The following is a 23,159-nucleotide window of genomic DNA, read 5'->3' on the forward strand; positions in this document are numbered from 1 at the left end:
CAGCGTAAGTGGTGCATGCAAGCTCAATGTCAACATTTAAGAGAAGTTTGGATAGGTACATGGATAGTAGAGATGTGGAGGGCTGTGATCCCGGTGCAGGTCGATGGAATAGACAGTTTAAATGGTTTTGGCATGGACTAGATGGGCTGAAAGGCCTGTTTCTGTGCTATACTTCTCTATGACTCTATGACCCTAAAAATTGAAATCAAACCCGCATCAACCACTTTGACTGACAGCTCGTTCCACACTCTCACCACCCTCCGAATGAAGTAGTTCTGCTTCAGGTTCCCCTGAAATATTTCACCTTTCACCCATGACTCCAGTTATTTACCCAACCTCAGTGGAAGATGCTTGTTTCCATTTACCCTCTCTTAGCCCTCATAATTTTGTAACCCTGACATGCCTTTTCCACTGAACTTCCTTTCAAATTTTAAAAGATGTACAAACCCGAAGTTTATTTAGCAGTTTCATCTTTCAGTGAGCAGAGTGCCCTGCAGTGACATACTGGGTCACCTTGCAGCTCTTGAAACCCCTATGTTCCATGCATTGCTTGCAAAGGCCACGGCATTTAAATTGCATAGTCTGATCTAGTTTGTCTAGTTTTACACAGATTATACTGCGTGCAGTGGTTGAGGGAATAGTGTATTATCCTGATTTCTTGATTAAACTGTTAGGTCTCCTATTTACATTCCACATTTAATTAGAACATACTGAAGTCCAGCAGAGTGCAGGTCCTTCAGTCCACAATATAGTGCTGCCCCTTTAACTTACTCCAAAATCAGTCTCACCCTTCCAAATCACATAACCCTCCATTTTTCTGTCATCCATGCATACAACAGTCCTGCCAAAGGGTCTCGGCCCGAAACGCCAACTGTACTTTTTCCCATAGATGCTGCCTGGGCTGCTGAATTCCTCCAGTATTTTGTGTGTGTTGCTCAGATTTCCAGCATCAGCAGATTTTCTCTTGTTCTTAAATGTCCCTAATGTTTCTACCTCTACTGCCACTCCTGGTAGTACATTCCATGCACTGAACAAAAATCTCGGACATTCGCCCCTCCCCCCATACTTTCCTCCAATTGTCTTAAAATTATGTCCCCTCGCATTAGCCTGGGGAAACATCAATGGCCCACTATCTATGCCCCTTATCATCTTGTAAGCCTCTATCCTTTGCTCCCAAGAAAAAAGTCCTAACTTGCTTAACTGAACCTTGTGAGACATGCATAATTAACAGCATACATTGGACATTCAGTTGAGTGCAATTGTTCTAATGCTGGAAACACATCAAAGACAGCTTACCAACAGGGAACTGCATTGCTACAATGAGAGATCAGCTCGCCAAAGGATAATCCCAAGGTGGGAGATGTAAACATTTACATCCACAAGCACCAGTAGTTGGAACTGGAATGCAAACCTCTGACAGGAATGAGATTTGAACATAAAGAGACTTCTTTTTAACTTACAGGTTGCATGAGATACAACTGCCATCAGATACAACCATTCAGAAATGGCACAGAGGCAGGAGCAGGAGGACATTCAGTACCTCATCTATGCACACAAAAAGCTGGAGGAACTCAGCAGATCAGGCAGCATCTATGAAAATGAATAAATAGTCAATGATTCAGGCTGAGACCCGTCATAATTTATTCCCCTCCATAGATGCCACCTGACCTGCTGAGTTCCTCCAAGATTTTGTGTGTGTTGCTCTGGATTTCCAGCATCTACAGAATCATCGTTAGTGCACAGCTTGTCTATGTTAGCTCCTGAATGACATACCTGATTGGTCCAACTATTTCCGTTCACCTTTGCCAGAGAGTTCTGGGTGAAATCTGTGCCTTCCTGCAGAAATGACTTCATTACTCCTGTAACACTATCTAATTCTGCCACACTGTATCTGACACAACCTCCTTTATTTACTCCCATAAGACATACGAGCAGGATTAGGCCATTTAGCCTATCGAGTCTGTCCGCCATTCCATCATTATCCCTCTTAACCCCTTTCTCCTGCCTTCTCCCCATAAAGTTTGCACTCTTACTAATCAAAACCTATCAACCTCTGCTTTAAATATACCAAATGACTTGGCCAATACAGCTGCCTGTGGCAATAAATTCCACATTCACCACCCTCTGGCTAAAGAAATTCCTCCTGAAAATAGATTTGATTAGTCCACTGGTCTCTCTCATTTTATTGTCCTGTTACTATTTTCCCTTGTACTAACTCAATGCATTGATGCAATGAATTCATCTGTATGAACAGTATCCGAGAAAAGCTTTTCACTGTACCTTGTCAAGATGATAAACAAATTTATCAATTTTAAATGGAAATTGCTGCTCCTTCTCCATTAGCCTAGAATATTACATCACTTTTTCATTAGAACACAGAACATAGAAATCCACAGCACATTACAGGCCCTTCAGCCCACAATGTTTTGCCGACCATGTAACATACTCCAGAAACTGCCTGGAATTTCCCTACCACATAGCTCCATTACCTATCTAAGAGGCTCTTAAAAGACCCTATTGTATCCACCTCTACCACCTTCGCCGGCAGTGCATTCCATGCACCCAGCACGCTCTGTGTGGAAAAATGTACCTCTGACATCCCCCTTGTACCTACTTCCAAGCACCTTAAAACTATGCCCCCTCGTGTTAGCCATTTCAGGCCTGGGAAAAACCCTCTGACTATCCACACGATCAATGCCTCTCATCATCTTATACACCTCTATCAGGTCACCTTTCGTCCTCCGTTACTCAAAGGAGAAAAGGCCAAGTTCACTCAACCTATTCTCATAAGGCACACTCTTCATATCCAGGCAACATCCTTGTAAATCTCCTCTGCACTCTCTCTATAGTATCTATATCCTTCCTGTAGTGAGGTGACCAGAACGAAACACAGTGGGTTCTAATTAAGTTGGGTTATTCTTTACATTCAAAGTTGGTGCTTTCAGTATTGTTCAATTACATACCCACATATCAATCAATAGAACTGTTACACTCATGTGATCTGCTGGGGTGGTATCCAATCACACTAATTGTGGGACTTCCTCACCCAACCCTGGCCCTCTCTCTTCAGTAGCAGAAGAATCCTACACTTTCTTCCCCACCAAGCCTTTACGTTGGCTGCACCAAGCTTCAGTGTGTCCCTCAGCACATACTCCTGAAGCTTGGAATGTGTCAGTCAGCAGCAATCCTCCACGGACATTTCGATGTGCTGGCAGACCAGAGAGAGTCTTTCATCGAGTTGATGATCTGCCAGCAGCACTTGATGTCCATCACCGTGCGTCTCACCCTAGAAACAGCCCATAGTTCAGAAAGTCCTCTATCACGCAGCTACCTGGGGTGAATCATGACACAGACCCTTGCAACTTTCTCCACACCCTCTTCACAAACCCACAGTCCACAAAGAGGTGAGCTACCATCTCTCCTTCACTACAGTCACTCCGGGGGTAACGGGTTGAGGGGGTGATGCTCTGGGCGTGCGGGAAGGATCTGACTGGGAGGGCCACTCCCACCACCAGCCAGGCAAAGTCTTGGTGCCTGTTGGTGAGGTCTGGCGATGAGGTATTTTGCCAGATAGTCTGGACAGCCTGTTCAGGGAACCACCCCACTATGTCCATTGAGTCCTTCTCCTGCAGTGTCTGCAGGACCTTCCATGCTGACCACTGCCTAAAGGGGCAGAACAACGCTTTACAGTACCAGTGACCTGCCTGTAAGGGGTCTGTATATTTTCCCTGTGACTGCTGGGGTTTCCTCTCACAGTCCAAAGGTGTACTAGTTGATAGATTAACTGGTCATTGTAAATTGTCCTGTGACTAGGCTAGGGTTAAACTGGGGGCTGCTGGGCAGTGCAGCTCAAAGAGCTGGAAGGTTCTACTCTGTGCTATATCTCAATAAATAATGGACCTGTGAAAGCTGCGGTACCTAGTAAAGATCATGTGTACCATTAACAAATAAACTTTGCCTTCTGTGAACAGCGCTGCTTTACTTCAAGTATTAAAAGGTTTGTTTAAGCATCAAGGTACAATACTTACTCCTCTTGCTGCTCCGCCACAGCTAGTCTGTCTGCATCAGGATCTGTAGCCAACACGATCCGAGCACCTTCTTTCTCTGCCAGTTTGATTGCAAGAACCTAAAAAAGTGAGAGCAGGGCATGGTCACATTGGGTGAAGTCCTATTGACAGTAACGATTCAATACCGAGTGGAGCAATGCAGATAGGGAGAGGGTGATTCTTACACCGAGTCTCATTGACACAGGAGACCATCCACACGTGAACTAAATTAACGAGGATGCAATAAACACCGAATGGACTCCTACTGTCCCTATACTATACAAGCAGTGAGACAATTTAGTTGCTTGTCTTCTGCACACCAATTAGCTTTGAAGGTTCTTGGTTCAAAATGTTGACTGTTTATTCCCCTCCATAGATGCTACTTGGCTGTCGAGTTCTTCCAGCATTTGTATGTGTTACCAATTAGCTTCACTTCCAAGTACTTAACATCCCTCACAACTGGCAGCAAGACAAGACTAAATATTTCAGATTTACACAAGCTCCTAGTGTTAACACATTTTTTGATACTACAGCACAGAAGCAGGACCTTAGGCCTATTTAGACTGGGCTGACCTAGTCCCAACAGCCCACAACTAGATCATAGCCCTTTCATGTACCTATCAAAACTTCCCTTAAATCAAACCCACATCCACCACATTCGCTGGCAGCTCGTTCCACACTCTGAGTGAAGTTCCCCTTCGGTTCCCCTTAAATATTTCACCTTTCACTCTCAACCCATGACCTCTAGTTCTAGTCTTACCCAACTCAACCTCAGCAGGAAAGTAGTCATAGTCATAGTTTATTAATCCCGGGGGAAATTGGTTTTCGTTACAGTTGCTCCATAAATAATAAATAGTAATAGAACCATAAATAGTTAAATAGTAATATGTAAATTATGCCAGTAAGTAAGTCAGGACCAGCCTATCGGCTCAGGGTGTCTGACCCTCCAAGGGAGAAGTTGTAAAGTTTGATGGCCACAGGCAGGAATGACTTCCTATGACGCTCTGTGTTGCATCTCGGTGGAATGAGTCTCTGGCTGAATGTACTCCTGTGCCCACCCAGTACATTACATAGTGGATGGGAGACATTGACCAAGATGGCATGCAACTTGGACAGCATCCTCTTTTCAGACACCACTGTCAGAGTCCAGTTCCATCCCCACAACATCACTGGCCTTACGAATGAGTTTGTTGATTCTGTTGGTGTCTGCTACCCTCAGCCTGCTGCCCCAGCACACAACAGCAAACATGATAGCACTGGCCACCACAGACTCGTAGAACATCCTCAGCCTCGTCCGGCAGATGTTAAAGGACCTCAGTCTCCTCAGGAAGTAGAGATGGCTCTGACCCTTCTTGTAGACAGCCTCAGTGTTCTTTGACCAGTCCAGTTTATTGTCAAATATTGTCAATCCTACTTGCATTTACCCTATCTATACCCCTCATAATTCTGTGTACCTTTATCGAATCACCTATCATTCTCCTATACTCCAGGGAATAAAGTCCTAAATTATGGAGGGCTATGTAGGAGAGAAGTATTATATTGATCTTCGAGTGGGCTAAAGGTCTGTACGGTTCTATAATCTAACTTATTCAACCTATCCTTATAAATCAGGTCCTTAAGGATTCTGAGGCTATTGTTTTAAGCATCTTCTAAGTTTACATTCTCAAAATCAATGACATTGACATGCCATGCCCATCATTTGCAGATTACTTTTGCTAGCTCTAGAGAGGCAACATTGAACTTTGTTAACGGGCTGCTGTCTCCCAAGACATGGGCACTAGCCTCCCGAGCATTGTGGACACCTTCAGAAGGCGATACGTTAAAAAGGTGGCACCCATCATACTTTTATACTTTATACTTTATTGTCACCAAACAATTGGTACTAGATGCTAGAACCCCCATCACCCAGGACATGCCTCTTCTCATTGCTACTGTCAAGGAAGAGGTACAGAAGCCTGAAGACACGCACTCAATGTTTTGGGAACAGTTTCTTCCCCATGGCCAGCAGATTCCTGAATGGACAATGAACACATGATCACTAATTCCTGTATTATGTATTACAATGTACTGCTGCCACAACACAATACATTTCACAACATGTACCAGTGTATTAAACATGATTCTGATTTTACAATACTTTCCAGGATCTGCCAGGCATGAACTGATGTTTTGGGCCGTGACCCCCTCCTTCATGCTGGAGTTCTGCCAGCATTTTTGAGTGTGTGGTGCTCTGGATTTCCAGCATCTGCAGAATCTCTTGTGACAAGTGTTTACTGCATTTGATTAGCATACACAAGTTACAGAAACAAAAGAGAACAAATCAGCTTAAAAAAATCTTCTGAGGGAAACAGCGGCTAACTATCACTACCTAGCATAGTGTGTCTGACTTAAGTAAATTGGGAAGGTATATAGCTTTGAGGGAATGCTGTGCTCTATACTCCTCGTAGCTGTTTTAAGTTTTGCTAGCTGCAGTTTGGGATTTACTGAGGAACCAACAGCATAAAGTTGACACAAACTGCTGCTAGGTCAGATCCTGCAAATGTTTTACAGGGGTTATTAATGACTGGATACAGGGTCTATTTCACTAGTTCAACTATGGGCAGTGTAAGAATGTTTATTCAATGAAATGATTTTATGTAGAGTGATATATGAAAAGCAGACATTTCTAACTTCCTGGGAGACTGGCTTACAGACGGTTCTCAGGAATTAAGCTCTTATCTAACTGAGGGATTGTGTAGTTAGATTTACTTTATTGCTGGAAACTAGAGTAGACTGTTTTTAAAGAGTTTAAAGATTAATTTTATTTGTCACATGTACATCAAAGTATACAGTGAAATGTATCATTTTGTGTTGAATCAAATTATAGCAAGGATTGTGACAAGAGTCACCAAGCCTCTGTTGTCAACATAGCATCTCCAGAGCTCACTAACCCTAACCGGTACGTCTTTGGGATGTGGTATGAAACCGGTGTACTTGAAGGAAACCCATGCAGTCACAGGGAGAATGTACAACAGGAGAAATTGAACCCTGACTGGTGATTGTTGGCACTGTAAAGTGCTACGCTAACCACTACATTACTGTGCTGCACAATTATGCCAGTTATACATTTTACTTAGAGATAAAGAGTGAAACAGGCTCTTCCACCCACCTATTTAATCCTAGCCTAATCACAGGAAAAATTACAATGACCAATTGATCTACTAACCCATACATCTTTGGACTGTGGGAGGAAACTGGAGCACCTGGTAGAAACCTACGTGCTTCACGGGCAAGACGTACAAAATTCTTACAGATGGCACAAGAATTGAACTTTGAACTCTTGACGCCCCGAACTGACTGCTATGCTACCGTGGCACCCGTGTACTTAGGCTACAGCTCTGCAGTAAGTAACGCAGAATGTAACTGCAGTTTATTATGCTGACTGTACAAGGGGGTCCCACAAACACACACTCATTGGGAATTGTGCTGTGGTCACTCTAATGCTCTATACTGTCAATGCCAGTGCTGTTGTAACAATACTTCCACTCCTTGATAGTTACTTTCTGCTTGCTTTGAAGCATTTACTTCAGTTAGGAGTGAGAAGTTACTGAAGCAGACCAAAGAAAGTGTACTCCATGTCTTCGTGTTTCTTCGGGTAGGGCAGCAAGCCAAGGCAACTGCTCCTCAGTCTGTCTGACCTGTGACATTTGCAAAAGGTCTTTGCAGGCAATGGCAGGAGATTGAATTTCTGAAGTCAAAACTCCACTGAAAATCACCAGACCACAGAATTTAATCATTTTACCTACAAATATAATTATATTTGACTATTTGAATTTAAATCAGGAACCTAATACAATATTCAAATGAAATCAGCTAAGAAGAAGGAAAATTAGACAAAACACTAAAGATCAGAGGAATAGAAATTCAAGCAGTCTGAGCCCTTCACTAAGGTTGGTCTCCACTCTTCAGACCATCTCAAATTAGTCAAACCACCTTGGCAAAGAAAATCTAACGATCTTGTTCATGGATACAATCTACGTAGCATCCATGCCAGGACCACCAGACAAAAACAGATACTTACCCATGCAGTGAGGCTGATCAACACCTCCACCCACTAACCCACCCCTCTACACCCCCAACCACCACTTTATCATTTCCTGTCAGAGTCACCTTAAGTATAGACACTCCCGTACCTAGTGTCACTTTATGGATGTACAATCAATCAATGTAACAAGCTATCATGCATTTATATTTATTATTATTGTGTTCTTTATCTTTTTTTTTGTGCTGCTTCGGATCTGGAGTAACAATTATTTTGCTCTACTTTACTGTAAGTGATAATAAACAATATTAAACAATATTAAAAATGTTCTCAACCACTGATCATTTAATGCCAACTGATGTTAAACAATTTACAACCATCTTGTTATTTCATTAAAAACCAGCATTCTGAAACGAATGACCCAGAACACTGACCTCTAGTTCAAAGATGAGTTGAGTGAACTAGAGCTTTTCTCTTTGGAGTGAAGGAGGATGAGAAGTGACTTGATAGAAGTGTACAAGATGATAGGAGGCGTAGATAGTGCGGACAGCCCGAGACATTTTCCCAGGGCGAAGATGGCTAATATGTGAGGGCATAATTTTAAGATGTTTGGAGGAAAGTATACACAGGATTGTCAGAGGCAGCTTGTCTTTTTTTTAAAACACGGAGTTGTGGGTGTGTGGAACTTGCTACCAGGGTGGTGGTAGAGGCAGATACATTTAAGGGCATTTAAGAAACTCTTAGGGAGGCACATGAATGATAGAAAAAAAATGGAGGGCTATGCGGTAGGGAAGTCTTGGAGTACCTGAGATCCTACTTCTGGCAAAAAAAAAAAGTCCCTCCTCCCCTCTTCTTTTATTCCCTAATCTGGCCTATTACGTCTTCTCACCTGCCCATCACCTGCCCCTTGGTCCCCTTCTCCTTCCCTTTCTCCTATGGTACACTCTCCTCTCCTATCAGATTTCCTCCTATTCAGCTCTCTACCTTTCCCACTCAGCTGGCTTCACCTATCACCTTCCAGCTATCCTCCTTCCACCCCGGCACCTTCCCCCTTCCTGAAGAAGGGTCTCAACTCAAAATGTCAACTGTTTATTCATTTGCATAGATGCTGCCCAACTTGCTGAGTTCCTCCAGCATTCTGTGCATGCTGATCTTGGAGCAGGTAGTCCAGTGGTCATTGTGACACTATTACAGCTCAAGATGTTCTGGAGTTTGGAATTTGGAGTTCAATTCCGGTGCCGTCTGTAAGGAGTTTATACATTCTCACTGCGAATGCACGAGTTTCCTCCAGGTGCTCTGGTTTCCTCCCACAGTCCAAAGATACACTAGTTAGTTGGTCATTGTAAATTGTACTGTGATTAGGCTAGATTTAAATAGGTGGGTTGCAGGGCAATGTGGCTCAGTAGGCTGGATGGGCCTGTTCTGTGCTGCATCTCCAAATAAATAAACTTGGGACAAAGGGCCTGTATTGTGCTGTGGTCTTCCAGGTTCTATATGAAACTCCTGTCTGAAAAAAACTTCCCAGTATTTACCTGTCAAGTCCTTTTGTATGTTCCAGTCAGATTAGCTTTCCATCTTCTAAACTCTAGACAGGGCAGCCCGAGTAAATTTACCTCTCTCTTCATTGTATGATTGCTGCAACCAAGGAGTTTATACTGTGCAGTTTATAATTTCCTCAGATCCTTTATTTCAATATTATGTTCCTGCCTCTTACCATTCCCTGTATACTCGATTGTGATGAAGTCTCCCGCACCTGAAAGGTGAAGGGTTTCTCTCATGAAAGATGGGGGACTGCTTCACTGAGCACCTTTGCTCCATCGATCACAAAAGGCCAGATTAATTTGACTTCCCATTCCCACATGTCTATCCATGGCCTCCTCGAGTGCAAGGTCAGGCCACTTTCAGTTTGCAGGATCAACACCTCATATTTTGTCTGAGTAGCCTCCAACCTGATGGCAAGAACATTGATTTCTCGAACCCCCTCCCTCCTCTCTTTTTCCATTCCCCATTCTAGTACCCCTCCCACCACTCCTCTTCTTCTCACCTGCCCATTACACATCCCTGTCTTCCCTTTCTTACATGGTCCACTCTCCTCTACTATCAGATTCCTCCTTGTTCAGTCCTTTACCTCACCCACCTATCACCTCCCAGCTTCTCACTTCATTCCCCCTTATCCCACCCACCGACCTTCTGTTTACTCTTTTCCATAGGTGCTGCCAGGCCTGCTGAGTTCCTCCAGCACTTCAGGTCCTCCAGGACCTTCTCCCCTGTCGCCTGCCAGCTTGTTCTGCTTCCCCTCTCCCACCTTCTTACTCTAGGTTCTTTCCCCTCCCTCTTCAGTCCTGATGAAGGGTCTCAGCCCAAAAATGTTGACTGCTTATTCATTTCCATAGCTGCTGCCTGACCTACTGAGTTCCCCCAGCATTTTGTGGGTGTTGCTCAAGATTTCCAGCATCTGCAGAATTTATTGTGTCCATGACCTCACTTGCTAAATTTTATCCAACATTTTCTAAAGACTGAGAGACAGACTGAAAGAGAAAAAGGAGTGGATTTTTATAGTGGAATTGTGATACCTGGGTTAGATTGCATTAACATACAATAATAAAACACAAAAACAGGCCATTCAGCCCAACCAATCCATTCCAACCACATCCTCCCTGCTATTCTCAGTTGCCCACATTCACCCCGTAACCCTCCAAGCCCCTCATGTCCATGTACCTATAAAAAAGCACCTTAAATCTTGCAATTGTATCCACCTCACCAGCTCTTCTGACAGCTCATTCCAGATATGCACTACCCTCTGTGTAAAGAAGTCATTTCTCAGGTCTTTTTAAATCCCTGCCCTATTATCTTGTATCTGTGTTATCTGGTTTTGGACTCCCCCAACACTGAAGAAAAGACTATGACAGTCCACCTTATCTGTAAGTGTCTATCTTATAAGTTTCTCATTCTGCTGTGTTACAGGGTGTGAAGATGCAGCACAGGCAACCTCTCCCCATAACTCAGGCTCTACACTCCGGGGCGGTTTTCTTTTGAGTGAAGGAGAATGAAAGATGACTTGGAGGTGTACAAGATAAGTGGACAGCCAGAGACTTTTTCCCCAGGGTGGAAGTGGCTAATATGAGAGGGCATAATTTTAGGAAGGTTGGAAGAAAGTATAGAGGGTATGTCTGAGACCTTTTTTTTTTAAAAAACCCAGTGAGTATGGTGGTGAAAGAGGCAAATACATCAGGGACATTCAAGAAACTCTTAGGTAGGCATGTGGATGAGAGGGAAATGGAAAGTCATGTGGGGAAGGAAGAGTTAAATTGAACTTGGAGTAGTTTGAAAAGCCATGGCTGAAGAGCTTGTACTGTTCTATGTAGGAGGAAACTGGAGCACCTGAGGTTAAACCCACGATGGTTACAAGGAGAACATACAAACTCCACACAGATAGCCGCAGGGGTCTGGCTGTCTGTGCCTGTGAGGGAGCAGGACTACCCTTTGCACATTTACTTATTTAGAGATATAGCAGAGTAACAAACAGATCCTTCCAGTCCAGCAAGTCTGTGCCATCCAACTACACTCATCTGTCCAATTCATCTGCTTACCCATCTGTGGGATGAAACCAGAGGACACAGATGAAACCTACGTACCCACAGAGAAGAACATACAAACTCCTTACATACAGTGGTGGGACTTGAACCTGGGTCGCTGGCAATAAGCTAACTGCTACAGAATCTCTCCATCGGCTGTCATTACATTAGTACAAAGTAAAATCTATCCTGATGTACAAATGATTGAAGCAATAAACTTTTGTTTAGAAAATAGGAAAGAAATACTATTACCAGCACACATTCTCCCTCCTCTGGATTGGGGCACTTGACAGTGGAAAACTCGGGATCTGGATCCTTCTGTTCTGGAACAGGTATGGGAGGAATGAAGCCAAATGCCTTGAACGCTGCCTGTACATACTCATGGCCAACTCCATGGAAGGAAGTGTGCACAAACTTGAGAGGTGTCTTGCTGTTAAGCTCCCTAAACGGATGAAACAAGCATCTTAAGAGTCCAATATTGGCATGTGTTAAAGTCAAACTTATGTTAAGGATAAGAGAATAAATAAAAATGAAGAAGAAGTTAGACATATATAACTGCAATAACACACTCTGGAACTCAGCAGGTCAGACAAGTTGGATTCTGATGTCTTTAAATCAAAGGTTCTTTCAGAAATCAGGAAAAAGACACAAAACTTGTTGCTTCACGATCATTGTATTAAGTTGATAAAACAAAGGAAAAAGCAGAAGCTGGTTGCAGGTCTAAAGACAAAGAAACTAAGATGCTAGGATTAAGATAATGCTCAGCATATAGCAGCTCTGATCTACACAGATCAGGAAAATTCCATTCAAGTTGTTTCTCCATGTGGGTGATCTGTTAATATTTCTACAAGGGAGGGGGTTGAGGTTGCGAGTTTTTATTGTACGAGTGGGATTGATGTCTTTCAACTATATGGTTTTTTTGTATTTTATGGTTATCAAGAGAAGACAAATCTCAGAGTTGTATTCTGCACACATACTTTAATAATAAAATGAACCTTTGTACCCTTAGACAAGGGTCAACCAATGAGAAAGTCATTATTCAAATAATGCAGAGGGAAGATTCTAGAGCTTTCCATAATTATAGCAACATAACCACTATGCCCACGCTGAACAACTGCATATGTACACTGTCAACACTAGGGAGTACATTAAGCGATTGCTTGTATACAAGTCATTATATAAAATACAAGCAGATAACGGAATGCTGGACTACAAAGAAAATAACAATTAAACAGCTGAGTCCAACAGGCAGCATCTGTGGAAAGGAATGAAGAGTCTAGTTACGGGCCATGACCATTCCTCCATATTGGAGTTCCTCCAGCATTTTGAGTGTTTCCAGCATCTGCAGAATCTCCTGTGACAAGTATAACTGCAGTGTATTATCATACACAAGCTACAGAAATGAATGAGAACAATTTAGCTTTCAAAAGAATCTTATACAGGGCACCGCCAGCATTTTTCAGTGACAGATTTTTTTTTAAAAGACGTTAGAGTAGGTGGGAAAAGTAGCAGGAAATGGAAGAGGAAAAAAAAAGTGGTGGAGAACTTTGGATATATATACACACGGTGGCCACAAAGTGTATGTTGTGGTCTTCTGCCTCTGTAGCCCATCCACTTCAAGGTTCGATGTTTTGTGTGTTCAGAGATGCTCTTCTGCACACCACTGTTGTAATGCACGGTCATCTGAGTTACAGTCACCTTCCTGTCAGCTTGAAACAGTCTGGCCATTCTCCTCTGACCTCTCTCATTAACAAGACATTTTTGCCCACAGAGCGACCACTCACTGGATGTTTTGTTTCTGTTTTTTTTTCATCATTCTCTGTAAACTCTAGAGACTTGTGCATGAAGATCCCAGATCAGCATTTTCTGGGACACTCAACTCACTGCTCCTGGCACCAACATTCAATCCACAGTCAAAGTCATTTAGATCATATGTCTTCCCCATTCTGATGTTTCATTAGTACACCAGCTGAACCTCTTGACCATGTCTGCATGCTTTTATGCATTGAGCTGCTGGTTAGATATTTGCATTAATGAGCAGTTGTATAGGTGTACCTAATAAAGTACTGTAGCCACTAAGTGTATACGCAGTAATTTAATGAATGAGGTAAATCCTTAGGTTGGGTTGGCTGTGGATGCAAATGGCACATTTAATTAATTAATTAATCTCAATTTACAATTATCCTAATGGAATGGAGAGAGATGAAGGTGACCGTTCACCTGATCTATGCTCTTCACCATTTTACAAAGGTTTGTAAAATAATTATGGGCAAGGATAAAGTGAATGACAGGGGAATCTAAAACTGGAGGCATAGGTTTAAAGTAAGAGGGGAAAGGTTTAGATTTGATGGGCAAGTTTTTCTATACACAGTGTTACGGGTACATGGAATGAGCTGCCAGAGGAAGTGATAGAGATGAGTACAATCACAATGTTTGTGTGTGTTTCCTCCGAGTGCTCTGGTTTCCTTCCACAGTCCAAAGACATACCGGTTAATTGGTCATTGTAAACTATCCTGTGATTAGGCCAGGGGTTAAATCGGTAGGTTGCTGGGCTCAGTGGGTGAGAAGGACCTGTTTCGTACTGCATCTCCTAAAAAAGACATGCAGACTAGTACACGGATAGGAAATGCTTCGAGGAATATGGGCCAAGCACAGGGAGATGAGACTTAGTCAAACAGGCAACTTGGTCAGCATGGACAAGCTGAGCTAAAGGACTTGTTTCCACACCGTAGAAATCAATTGTCTATAAAAACAGTAATTAGTAGCACACCCTGGTACACTGCTTCAACAGGCAGGCCTCATACTCTGCTGGGACAGGGACAGGGACATGCCTGTCCTAGCACGCAAAGTCAGCTCCAGCAGACTGGACTGATGACATCTACAGTGAGATCCAATAGCCAGGAAGGTGCTTCTGCAATGTTTCTTGCAGAACAGAGGTCATGACAGGGCACAGATGATGTTATGGTCATCCACTGCAACGAAGGAAGACCCCAGTTGTGACGGCTACTTGTACCACAGGTTTCCTGTCATCATCAGACATCTTCGGAGAGAGAGAGAGCTTTGCATAGGTAAGGGAGAAAAGTTTAAAAGAGGAGTGTTTCGTGGGGCTCGGTGCATTTCGGCTCCGGGTATAGACAGGGTAAATGTGAATAGGCTCTTTCCACTTAGATTAGGAGAGATAAATATGAGAGGACATGGCTTTAGGGTGAAAGGGGAAAGGTTTAGGGGGAACATTAGAGGGAACTTCTTCACTCAGAGAGTGGTGGGAGTGTGGAACGAGCGGCCATCTGACGTGGTAAATGTGGGCTCACTCTTAAGTTTTAAGAATAAATTGGATAGGTACATGGATGGGAGAGGTCTGGAGAGTTATGGACTGGATGCAGGTCAATGGGACTAGCGGAATAATATTTCGGCACAGACTAGAAGGGCCAAATGGCCTGTTTTCTGTGCTGTACTGTTCTATGGTTTTATTAGCGTTGGACCAATCGATTCAAAGAGAGTGAGAGCTTCATTCAGGTCGGGGAGAAAAATTTCAAAAAGGAGCCTTTCATGGGCTTGGCACATTAGCGGCAGACCAATTGATTCAGAGAGAGAGCTTCACACAGGTCGGGGAGAAAAGTTTAAAAAAAGGAGCGTTTCGTGGGGCTCAGCGCATTGGCGGCGGACCAATCGATTCAAAGAAAGAGTGAGCTTTGCACAGGTCAGGGAGAAGAACACAAACGCAGTAACGTCATCACGCGAGGAAGCTGAGAAAGCTCCGAAATAAAAGAGAGACACTGTCTAGTGGAGCAGTTGTCAGAGTAGTGTAAGTCGGAGTAGTAGAGCTTTGGCGAGGTAAGTTACTTTTATCCCCCCCCCCCCCAACAAGAATAGTGTGTATGACTGCAAGGCCAGTTTTCTGGGTGTCGGATGTGGGACCAGCCTCTCTGATGGACTTAAGAGACCGAGTTAGGGAACTGGAGCTGCAGCTCGATGACCTGTTGGGAAGAGTGAGGAAGTGATAACACAGGAGCTACAGGCAGGAAGTCACCCCGGGGCCACAGGAGACAGATAAGAGGGTGACTGTCAGGAGAGGGAAGGGAGGGCATCAGGTAGTGGAGAGCACCCTGTGGCCGTCCCCCTTAACAATAAATACTCCATTTTGAGTGCTGTTGGGGAAGGATGACCTACCTGGAGGAAGCAACAATGCTGTGCCTCTTGCCCCGAGTCTGGCCCTGTGGGTCAGAAGGGTAGGGAACGGAAAAGGATGGCAGTGGTAATAGGGGACTCTATAGTTAGGGGGACAGATAGGCGATTCTGTGGGTGCAAAAAAGAAACAAGGGTGGTACTTTGCCTCCCAGGTGCCAGGGTTCGTGATGTTCCTGAGCGCGTCCACAATATCTTGAAATGGAAGGGTGAGCAACCAGAGGCCATGGTACATATTGGTAGAAAAAGGGTGGAGGCCCTGAAAGCAGAATACAGGGAGTCAGGAAGGAAGCTAAGAATTTCTTCACTCAGGTTCATAAGATTGTGGAACAAACTGCCAGTGCAAACTTGCAAGCTTGATTTCAAAGCTTAAGAGCAGTTTGGATAGGTACATGAATGGCAGGGGTATAGTGGGCTACAGTCCAAGAGCAGGTCAATGGAAGTAGGCAGTTTATATGATTCGGCCCAACTAGACGGGCCAAAGGGCCTGTTTCTGGGCTGTACTTCTCTATGACTCTGACTAGATGGGCTGAAAGGCGTGTTTCTGTGGGTCCTTATGACTCTTTAACAACACTCGTTACATCTTGCCAACCAGATGTACCTACACTCCATTTCCTGATGGTCACTCAGTCTCCTACTCAACACACACAAAAAGCTGGAGGAACTCAGGTCAGGCAGCATCTATGGAAAGGAATAAACAGTTGATGTTTTGGGATGAGACCCTTCCTTTTTCAGTCCTGAAGAAGGAAGGGGGAAAGACACCAGAATAAAAAGGTGGGGGGAGGTATGCCACCTCCTACAGCACAAGCTTTTGTTGCTGCACTTTAGTGAAGAGCTTTTGGAAATGTAAATATAGTACAAACACCAGTTCCACTTTACACTAAGTGCATGTTAATTCTACAAACAATTCCAATAAATTGGTAAACTATAATTCCCCCTTTTGCAAAACCATTTTTACTTTGATTGATTATCTTCAATGTTGCCAAGTGCCCGCATACAGCTCCATAATGGCTTCCAGCTTCTATGTTAAGCTACCTGGCCTGTACATTCCTGCTTTCTGTCTCCCTCCCTTTGTGAATAAAGGAGCTGCAATTGCTATTTTCCAATCTAATATCTGCAGACTGGAGGCTGGAGGCAGCCCACTGTAGGTTTGGAGGTGTTTGTGCCTGTGGGTGTCCGTGTTTGTGTGTATACAAAGGGGCTTTGTTTTGCTGCTGTTTGTGTTTCAGATATAAAGAGACAGGACATGAGCAGAAGAATCGTGGTGTCCTAGTTCACAGCTCCCCGTAAGTGGTTACACAGGTTGATAGGTTGGTTAAGACGGCATATCGCATGCTTGTCAATTAGTCGAGGCACTGAGTTCAAAAGTCTGGAAGTTGTGTCGTAGCTTTATAAAATTCTAGTTAGGCCGCATCTGCAATATTGCATACAGTTCTGATCACCTCATTATGGGAAGGATATTGAGGCTTTGGAAAGGGTGCAGAAGAGGTTTACCATGATGCTGCCTGGATGAGAGGACATGTGCTATGAAAAGAGGTTGGGCCAATAAGTCTTATTTTCTTTGGAGCAGCAGATGCTGAGGGGAGATCTGATAGAGGTTTATAAGATTATGAGAGACATAAAGAGAGTAGACAGACAATAGCTTTTACACAGGGTTGAAATGTCTAATATCAGAGGGCATGCATTTAAGATGACATGGTAATTTCAAATGAGATGTGAGGGGAAAGTTGTTTTATTTTTATTGTAAGAGCAGTGGGTGCCTGGAATATGCTGTCTGGGTTGGCGGTGGAGGCAGAAACATTCGGGACTTTTAAGAGACATTTAGATAGGCACATAAATGTGAGGAAAATTGAGGGATACAGACTGCGTAGTCAGAAGAGATTAGTTTAGTTGGCCCTTTGATCACTGCAGCGGCTCTATTTCTCCTGGAGTCTGCAGAGATTCAGCATGTCATCAAAGACCTTGGCAAACACATACTGCATACGTGTGGTGGGAAATGTGCCAGGTGGCTGCGTTACAGCCTGGTGTTGGAACACCTACGCGTGGGAATGAGATACACAAGTTATCATTATATGCAGATGATTTGTTATTATATATTTCTAATCCTGAGAAATCCATTCCCGCTGTTTTATCCTTGTTGGCTCAGTTTAGTAATTTTTCTGGTTATAAATTGAACCTTAATAAGAGTGAACTATTACCCCTAAGTATGCAGGTTCTAATTTATGGATGTTTACCATTTAGATTGGTTACTGACTTTTTTACATATTTAGGGGTTAAAATTACAAAAAAGCACAAGGATTTATTTAAGGCTAATTTTTTTTAACCTTTAATTGATCAGATTAAACATTTGTTTACTAAATGATCACCGATGTCTCTGTCATTGATAGGTCGGCTCAATGCTATCAAGATGATTATTTCACCTAAATTCTTATATTTATTTCAAACGGTGCCAATTTTTATTCCGAAATCCTTTTTTGATCATGTTGATTCCAAAATTTCTTCCTATATATGGCAGAGTAAAAATCCTAGGTTCGGTAAAAGATGCTTACAGAAATCTAAAAGGAGCGGGGGTCTGGCAATGCCAAATTTTAGATTTTATTATTGGGCAATTAATATTCGATATTTAAAATTTTGGTCATGGGACTTCAAGTCCACATTGGGTAAATCTTGAATGTAGGTCTTTACAAGGGTTTTCATTGGGTTCTATTTTAGGGACTTCGCTTCCCTCTACTCTTTCTAAATTGCATAAACAAATGGATAACCCAATAGTAAAATATACTTTACGAATATGGTTTCAATTTCAAAAATTTTTTGGGTTGAATCAATTTATTCTAGCAAGTCCTATTATACCCAATTTTTTTTTCAACCCTCTATCATGGATCAAGTCTATCTGGCTTGGAAAGCTAAAGGTATATTACGATTTTGTGATCTATTTTTGGATAATTGTCTCATGTCCTTTGAACAATTATCTAATAAATAAAACTTGCCTAGATCCCATTTCTTTAGATATTTACAGATTAGAAACTTTTTAAATACTGTTCTTCCTACCTTCCCGAATTTATATTCAATGGATAATTTGGAAAAAATTTTAGATTTAAATCCTTTTCAGAAAGGTGTAATAGCAACCATTTATAATATAATTATGAAAATACGTCCAGACGTATCTAATAAAGTTAAGATTGATTAGGAAAGGGAACTTAAGATTACTTTAACTATTGAAAAATGGGAAAAAATTCTGCAATTAGTTAACTCATCCTCTATATGTGCTAAACATGCGTTGATACAGTTTAAAGTAGTGCACAGGGCTCATACATCCAAGGATAAATTAGCTTGTTATTACTCTCATATAAATCCTGTATGTGATAGATGCCACTCTGAGATAGCTTCTTTAACTCATATGTTATGGCCATGTCCTTTTTTGAAAAAATATTGGAAAGATATTTTTGATATTATTTCAACTGTTCTGAGTATTGATTTACAACCTCACCCTAGTACCGCAATTTTTGGGTTACCAATGATAGAACTAAATCACTTAACCTCTTCAGCTCGTCGGATGATTGCATTTCTTACACTAATGGCCAGAAGATCCATTTTGCTGAATTGGAAAGAGATCAATCCCCCCCCACCACATTTCATTGGTTCTCTCAAACTATGTTGTGTTTAAACTTAGAAAAAATTAGAAGTGTTATTTATGATCCCTCTATTAAATTCAAAAAGACTTGGAGGCCATTTATTCAACACTTCCATATGATGTAATTTGACCTTTTCCAAACCTCTTCTATTTCTTTTTTATATGTTGAGAGGAGCGGAGTCAACGACACTAATGATTCTTTTTTTTTGACCTTACACAACAGCCCATGTCTTTTTCTTTCTTTAGTTTAGTTGGTTAGCATTGTTTAGAATAGTTTTTCTTTTGGGGTATTTTTTTTCTTTTCCTTTTTCATGTTAATTTTTTTTTGTATATTATATTTGTATCTTGTACCATTGGGAAGTTTAATACCCCTGTGCCAACTGGGTTCATATTTATATATGTTAATTATAACAATGTGATCCCAATAACTTTGTATTAATACTATGTTATGTTTATCATTATGGTACTAATAAAAAGATTGAAAAAGAAAGAAAATGAAAAGGAACACTAATGCCTTTGAGTGTAAAATCCTACAAAAGGTAGTGGATTCGGCCTAGTACATTACAGGTAAAAACCCTCCCAGCCACTGAAGCCCATCTACTGGACATGAAACGTTCCTGTAGAAAAGCAGCATCCATCAAAGACTCTCACCACTCAGGCATGCACTTTTCTCACTGCTGCCATCAGGTACAAGGTACTGGTACCTCAGGACTTGCATCACCAGTTTCAAGAACAGTTATTACCCCTCAACCATCAGGCTTTTGAACAAAAGAGGATAACTATACTCATTTAAGGACTGTTATATTGTTATTTCTTGCTTATTATTTATTGCTATTTATATCTGCATTTGCAGTTTGTTGTCCATTGACCCTGTTTACAGTTACTATTCTACAGATTTGATAAGTATGCCCGCAGAAAAAGAATCTCAGGGTTGTATGTGGTGACATACATGTACTCTGCTTTGAACTTTTAATTTAACTGGTTCAGCACATTATTGTGCAAAGGGCCTGTTCCCCTGCTGTATGTCCTATGCTCTGAAGAACATTGTGGGCATGCTATGTTTGCAATGGAGTGTGTGGCTAGACTTGAGCTGCACACCCTTAGGGTGGCTGTTAACACAAACGATGCATTTCATTATATGTTTCAATGTATGTGTGATAAATAAATATGAATCTAACAAAACCTCACCAGAATCCAGGGAATTTTGGAAATTTAAAACCAAGGTATTCATTTTCACACTGGCCCAAGAGTGGAACATAAAATAGTACAGCACATTACAGGCCCTTCGGCCCACAATGTTGTGCCGACCCTCAAACCCTGCCTCCCATATAACCCCCGACCAATGTCCATTGGGAACCTTTCATCAAATCCTCCTGCAAAAAGAACCAATATAGTGGTTTCCCTCCTAATTGCCTGATGCACATTAACCTTCAGAGACTTCTCTAAAGAGACTAAGTAGTTTTAAACACCAGCACCTTTCAACTGCTTCCCATTTAAAAAACTACTCTGCCTTTCTATCAATGCAGCAAAGTGGTTTATGCATTTGAAGATTTAACGTACGAGGAGCATTTGATGGCTCGACGCTCGATGGAGTTTATAGAATGGGGGCTGGGGGATCTCACTGAGACCTATTGAATATTGAAAATCCTAGATAGAATGGACATCGAGAGGGTGTTTCCTATGGCGGGGGTAGTCTAGGACCAGAGAGCACAGCTTCAGAATAGTAGGGCATCCATTTAGAACAGAAACAAGGAGGAATTTCTTTTGCCAGAGGGTGATGAATCTGTAGAATTCATTGCCACAGATAGTTGTGGAGGCCAAGTCACTGGGTATATTTAAAATGGAGGTTGATAGGTTCTTGATTACTTAAGGTAAGAAGGTAGGAGAATGGGATTGAGATAGCTAATATATCAGCCATGCTGGAATGGCACAGCAGAGTCGAAGAGCTAAATGGTCTAATTCTGCTCCTATGTCTTATGGTCTTATTTCTAGAATGACGACATTGGGAATCATTGTCTTTGCTCCCACTTCCTGCCAGCATGCATCATTCAGCACTTCTCCCATTAAATTGCAGCTGCCACTGGCCTGCCCATTTCACAGGTTGCACCACCATCCTTGTCTATTATTATCTGCCTTAAGTAGCACTTGATGTTCTCCTAATGGGTTGTGTGCTCTCCGGTGGCTATAGAGGACAATACAGGATTCACATATTCTGGTGCACTGTTGACACGAGCAAGTGCTGTGGTTAACGGTTGGGTCTTTTGTTGTTCAGTGTCTCCATAGACAGCTGCTGCTTGTTCTCTGTGGCACAGAAAGATTGAGATTCAGCCAGAATGACAAGCACACTAACAGCAGTGCACTGGAGAAGGCAAACATGAACAGCATCTCTACCAAAATAAAACAACACCAATGCCGATTTATAGGTCATGTCATCTAGATACCTAACCCACATCTCCCTAAAACAGATCCTTTACTCCCAGTTGAAAGAAGGTCTGAAAGCTCCCAATGTGCAAAGGAAACACTTCAAAGATAACATCAAAACCAGCCTGAAGTTGTTCAACATTACATCTAAAAACTGGGAAGACATTACACTCAATAGATCCACTTGTAGGAAATGTTATCTTCTTCATTGTTAAAAGCATTTCCAAATTTCATATCATGCACAAATTTGGAAATGTTATCTTGCAAACTCATGTTTGAGTCACTAATAAATGTTAAAAATAACACTGTTCCCTGCACTCAGCTGTAAATCTGTCATGTAGGGGTACATCATAGCAACAAGCCCTTAAGGCCCAGCGCCTGTGTGACCATTAGCCCACTAAACTGCAGGTCCTTGGGCTGTGGAAGGAAGACGGAGCAGCTGGAGGAAACCCATGCGGTCTTGGGGAGAAGGTACAAACACCTTACAGGCAGCAGCAGAATCGTACCTGGGTTGCAAGAGATGTAATAGTGGTACGCTCACTGCTATACTACCGTGCCGTCACGACTTCCGTTTTCTTCCCACAAGTCAAATTTTTACCCATTCCCTCAGGAATGGTGGCTGCTTTATTTTATATTTTTCATTTAGAGTTACGGTGTGCAATAGGTTCTTTGAGCGGTGCCACCCAGCAACCCCTGATTTAACCCCAGCCTCATCATGGGACAATTTACAATGACCAATTAACCTACTAACCGGTAAGTCTTTGGACCGTGGGAGGAAAATGGGGTACCCAGAGAAAACCCACCAATTTCATGGGGAGGACATACAAACTCCTTAGCGGTTGCTGGGGTTGAACTCTGAGCTCTGACATCCCAAGCTGTAATAGGATCGTGCTAACCTAGCACCTCAGTTGATATTAAAGCAATGCTTTTCACTGTCTATTTCAATGTACACGTAACAAATCAACATAAATCTTATCCCTTACAATCTTTTCCCTTCATCACAACTAGAAAGGAAAGGGGGCAGAAGCCAGAAGCCAGAATAAGGTGGGTGGGAGAAAGGGAAAGAGTAAGGAAGGGAAGGGGGCAGAAATAACCAGAAGTTTGAGAAATATACGTTCATGCCATCAGGTTGGAGGCTAGCTAGATGGAATACGAGGCGTCACTCCTCCAACCTGACAGTACCCTCATCGTGGCACTAGAGGAGGCCATGGGCCGATATGTTGGACTAGAAATGGGAAGCTCAATTGAAGTGGGTGGCCATATGGACATCCCTTTTTTAG

General features: G+C 42.4%; 1 protein-coding gene across 1 annotated transcript in view; it reads right to left on the reverse strand.

Moving 5' to 3' along the window:
• Window positions 1-23,159, reverse strand: part of pgm2l1 (phosphoglucomutase 2-like 1) — a 167,211-nt gene that overhangs the window by 59,155 nt on the left and 84,897 nt on the right. Inside the window, exons 7-8 of the mRNA XM_072262471.1 lie at window positions 11,895-12,084; window positions 4,029-4,126 (exon numbers count right to left, since the gene is read on the reverse strand). Coding sequence (XP_072118572.1) covers window positions 4,029-4,126; window positions 11,895-12,084 — 288 coding nt within the window. The remainder of the gene's footprint in view (window positions 1-4,028; window positions 4,127-11,894; window positions 12,085-23,159) is intronic.

The sequence above is a fragment of the Mobula birostris genome, chromosome 7, assembly GCF_030028105.1.
Source record: "Mobula birostris isolate sMobBir1 chromosome 7, sMobBir1.hap1, whole genome shotgun sequence".
Lineage (NCBI taxonomy): Eukaryota > Metazoa > Chordata > Chondrichthyes > Myliobatiformes > Myliobatidae > Mobula > Mobula birostris.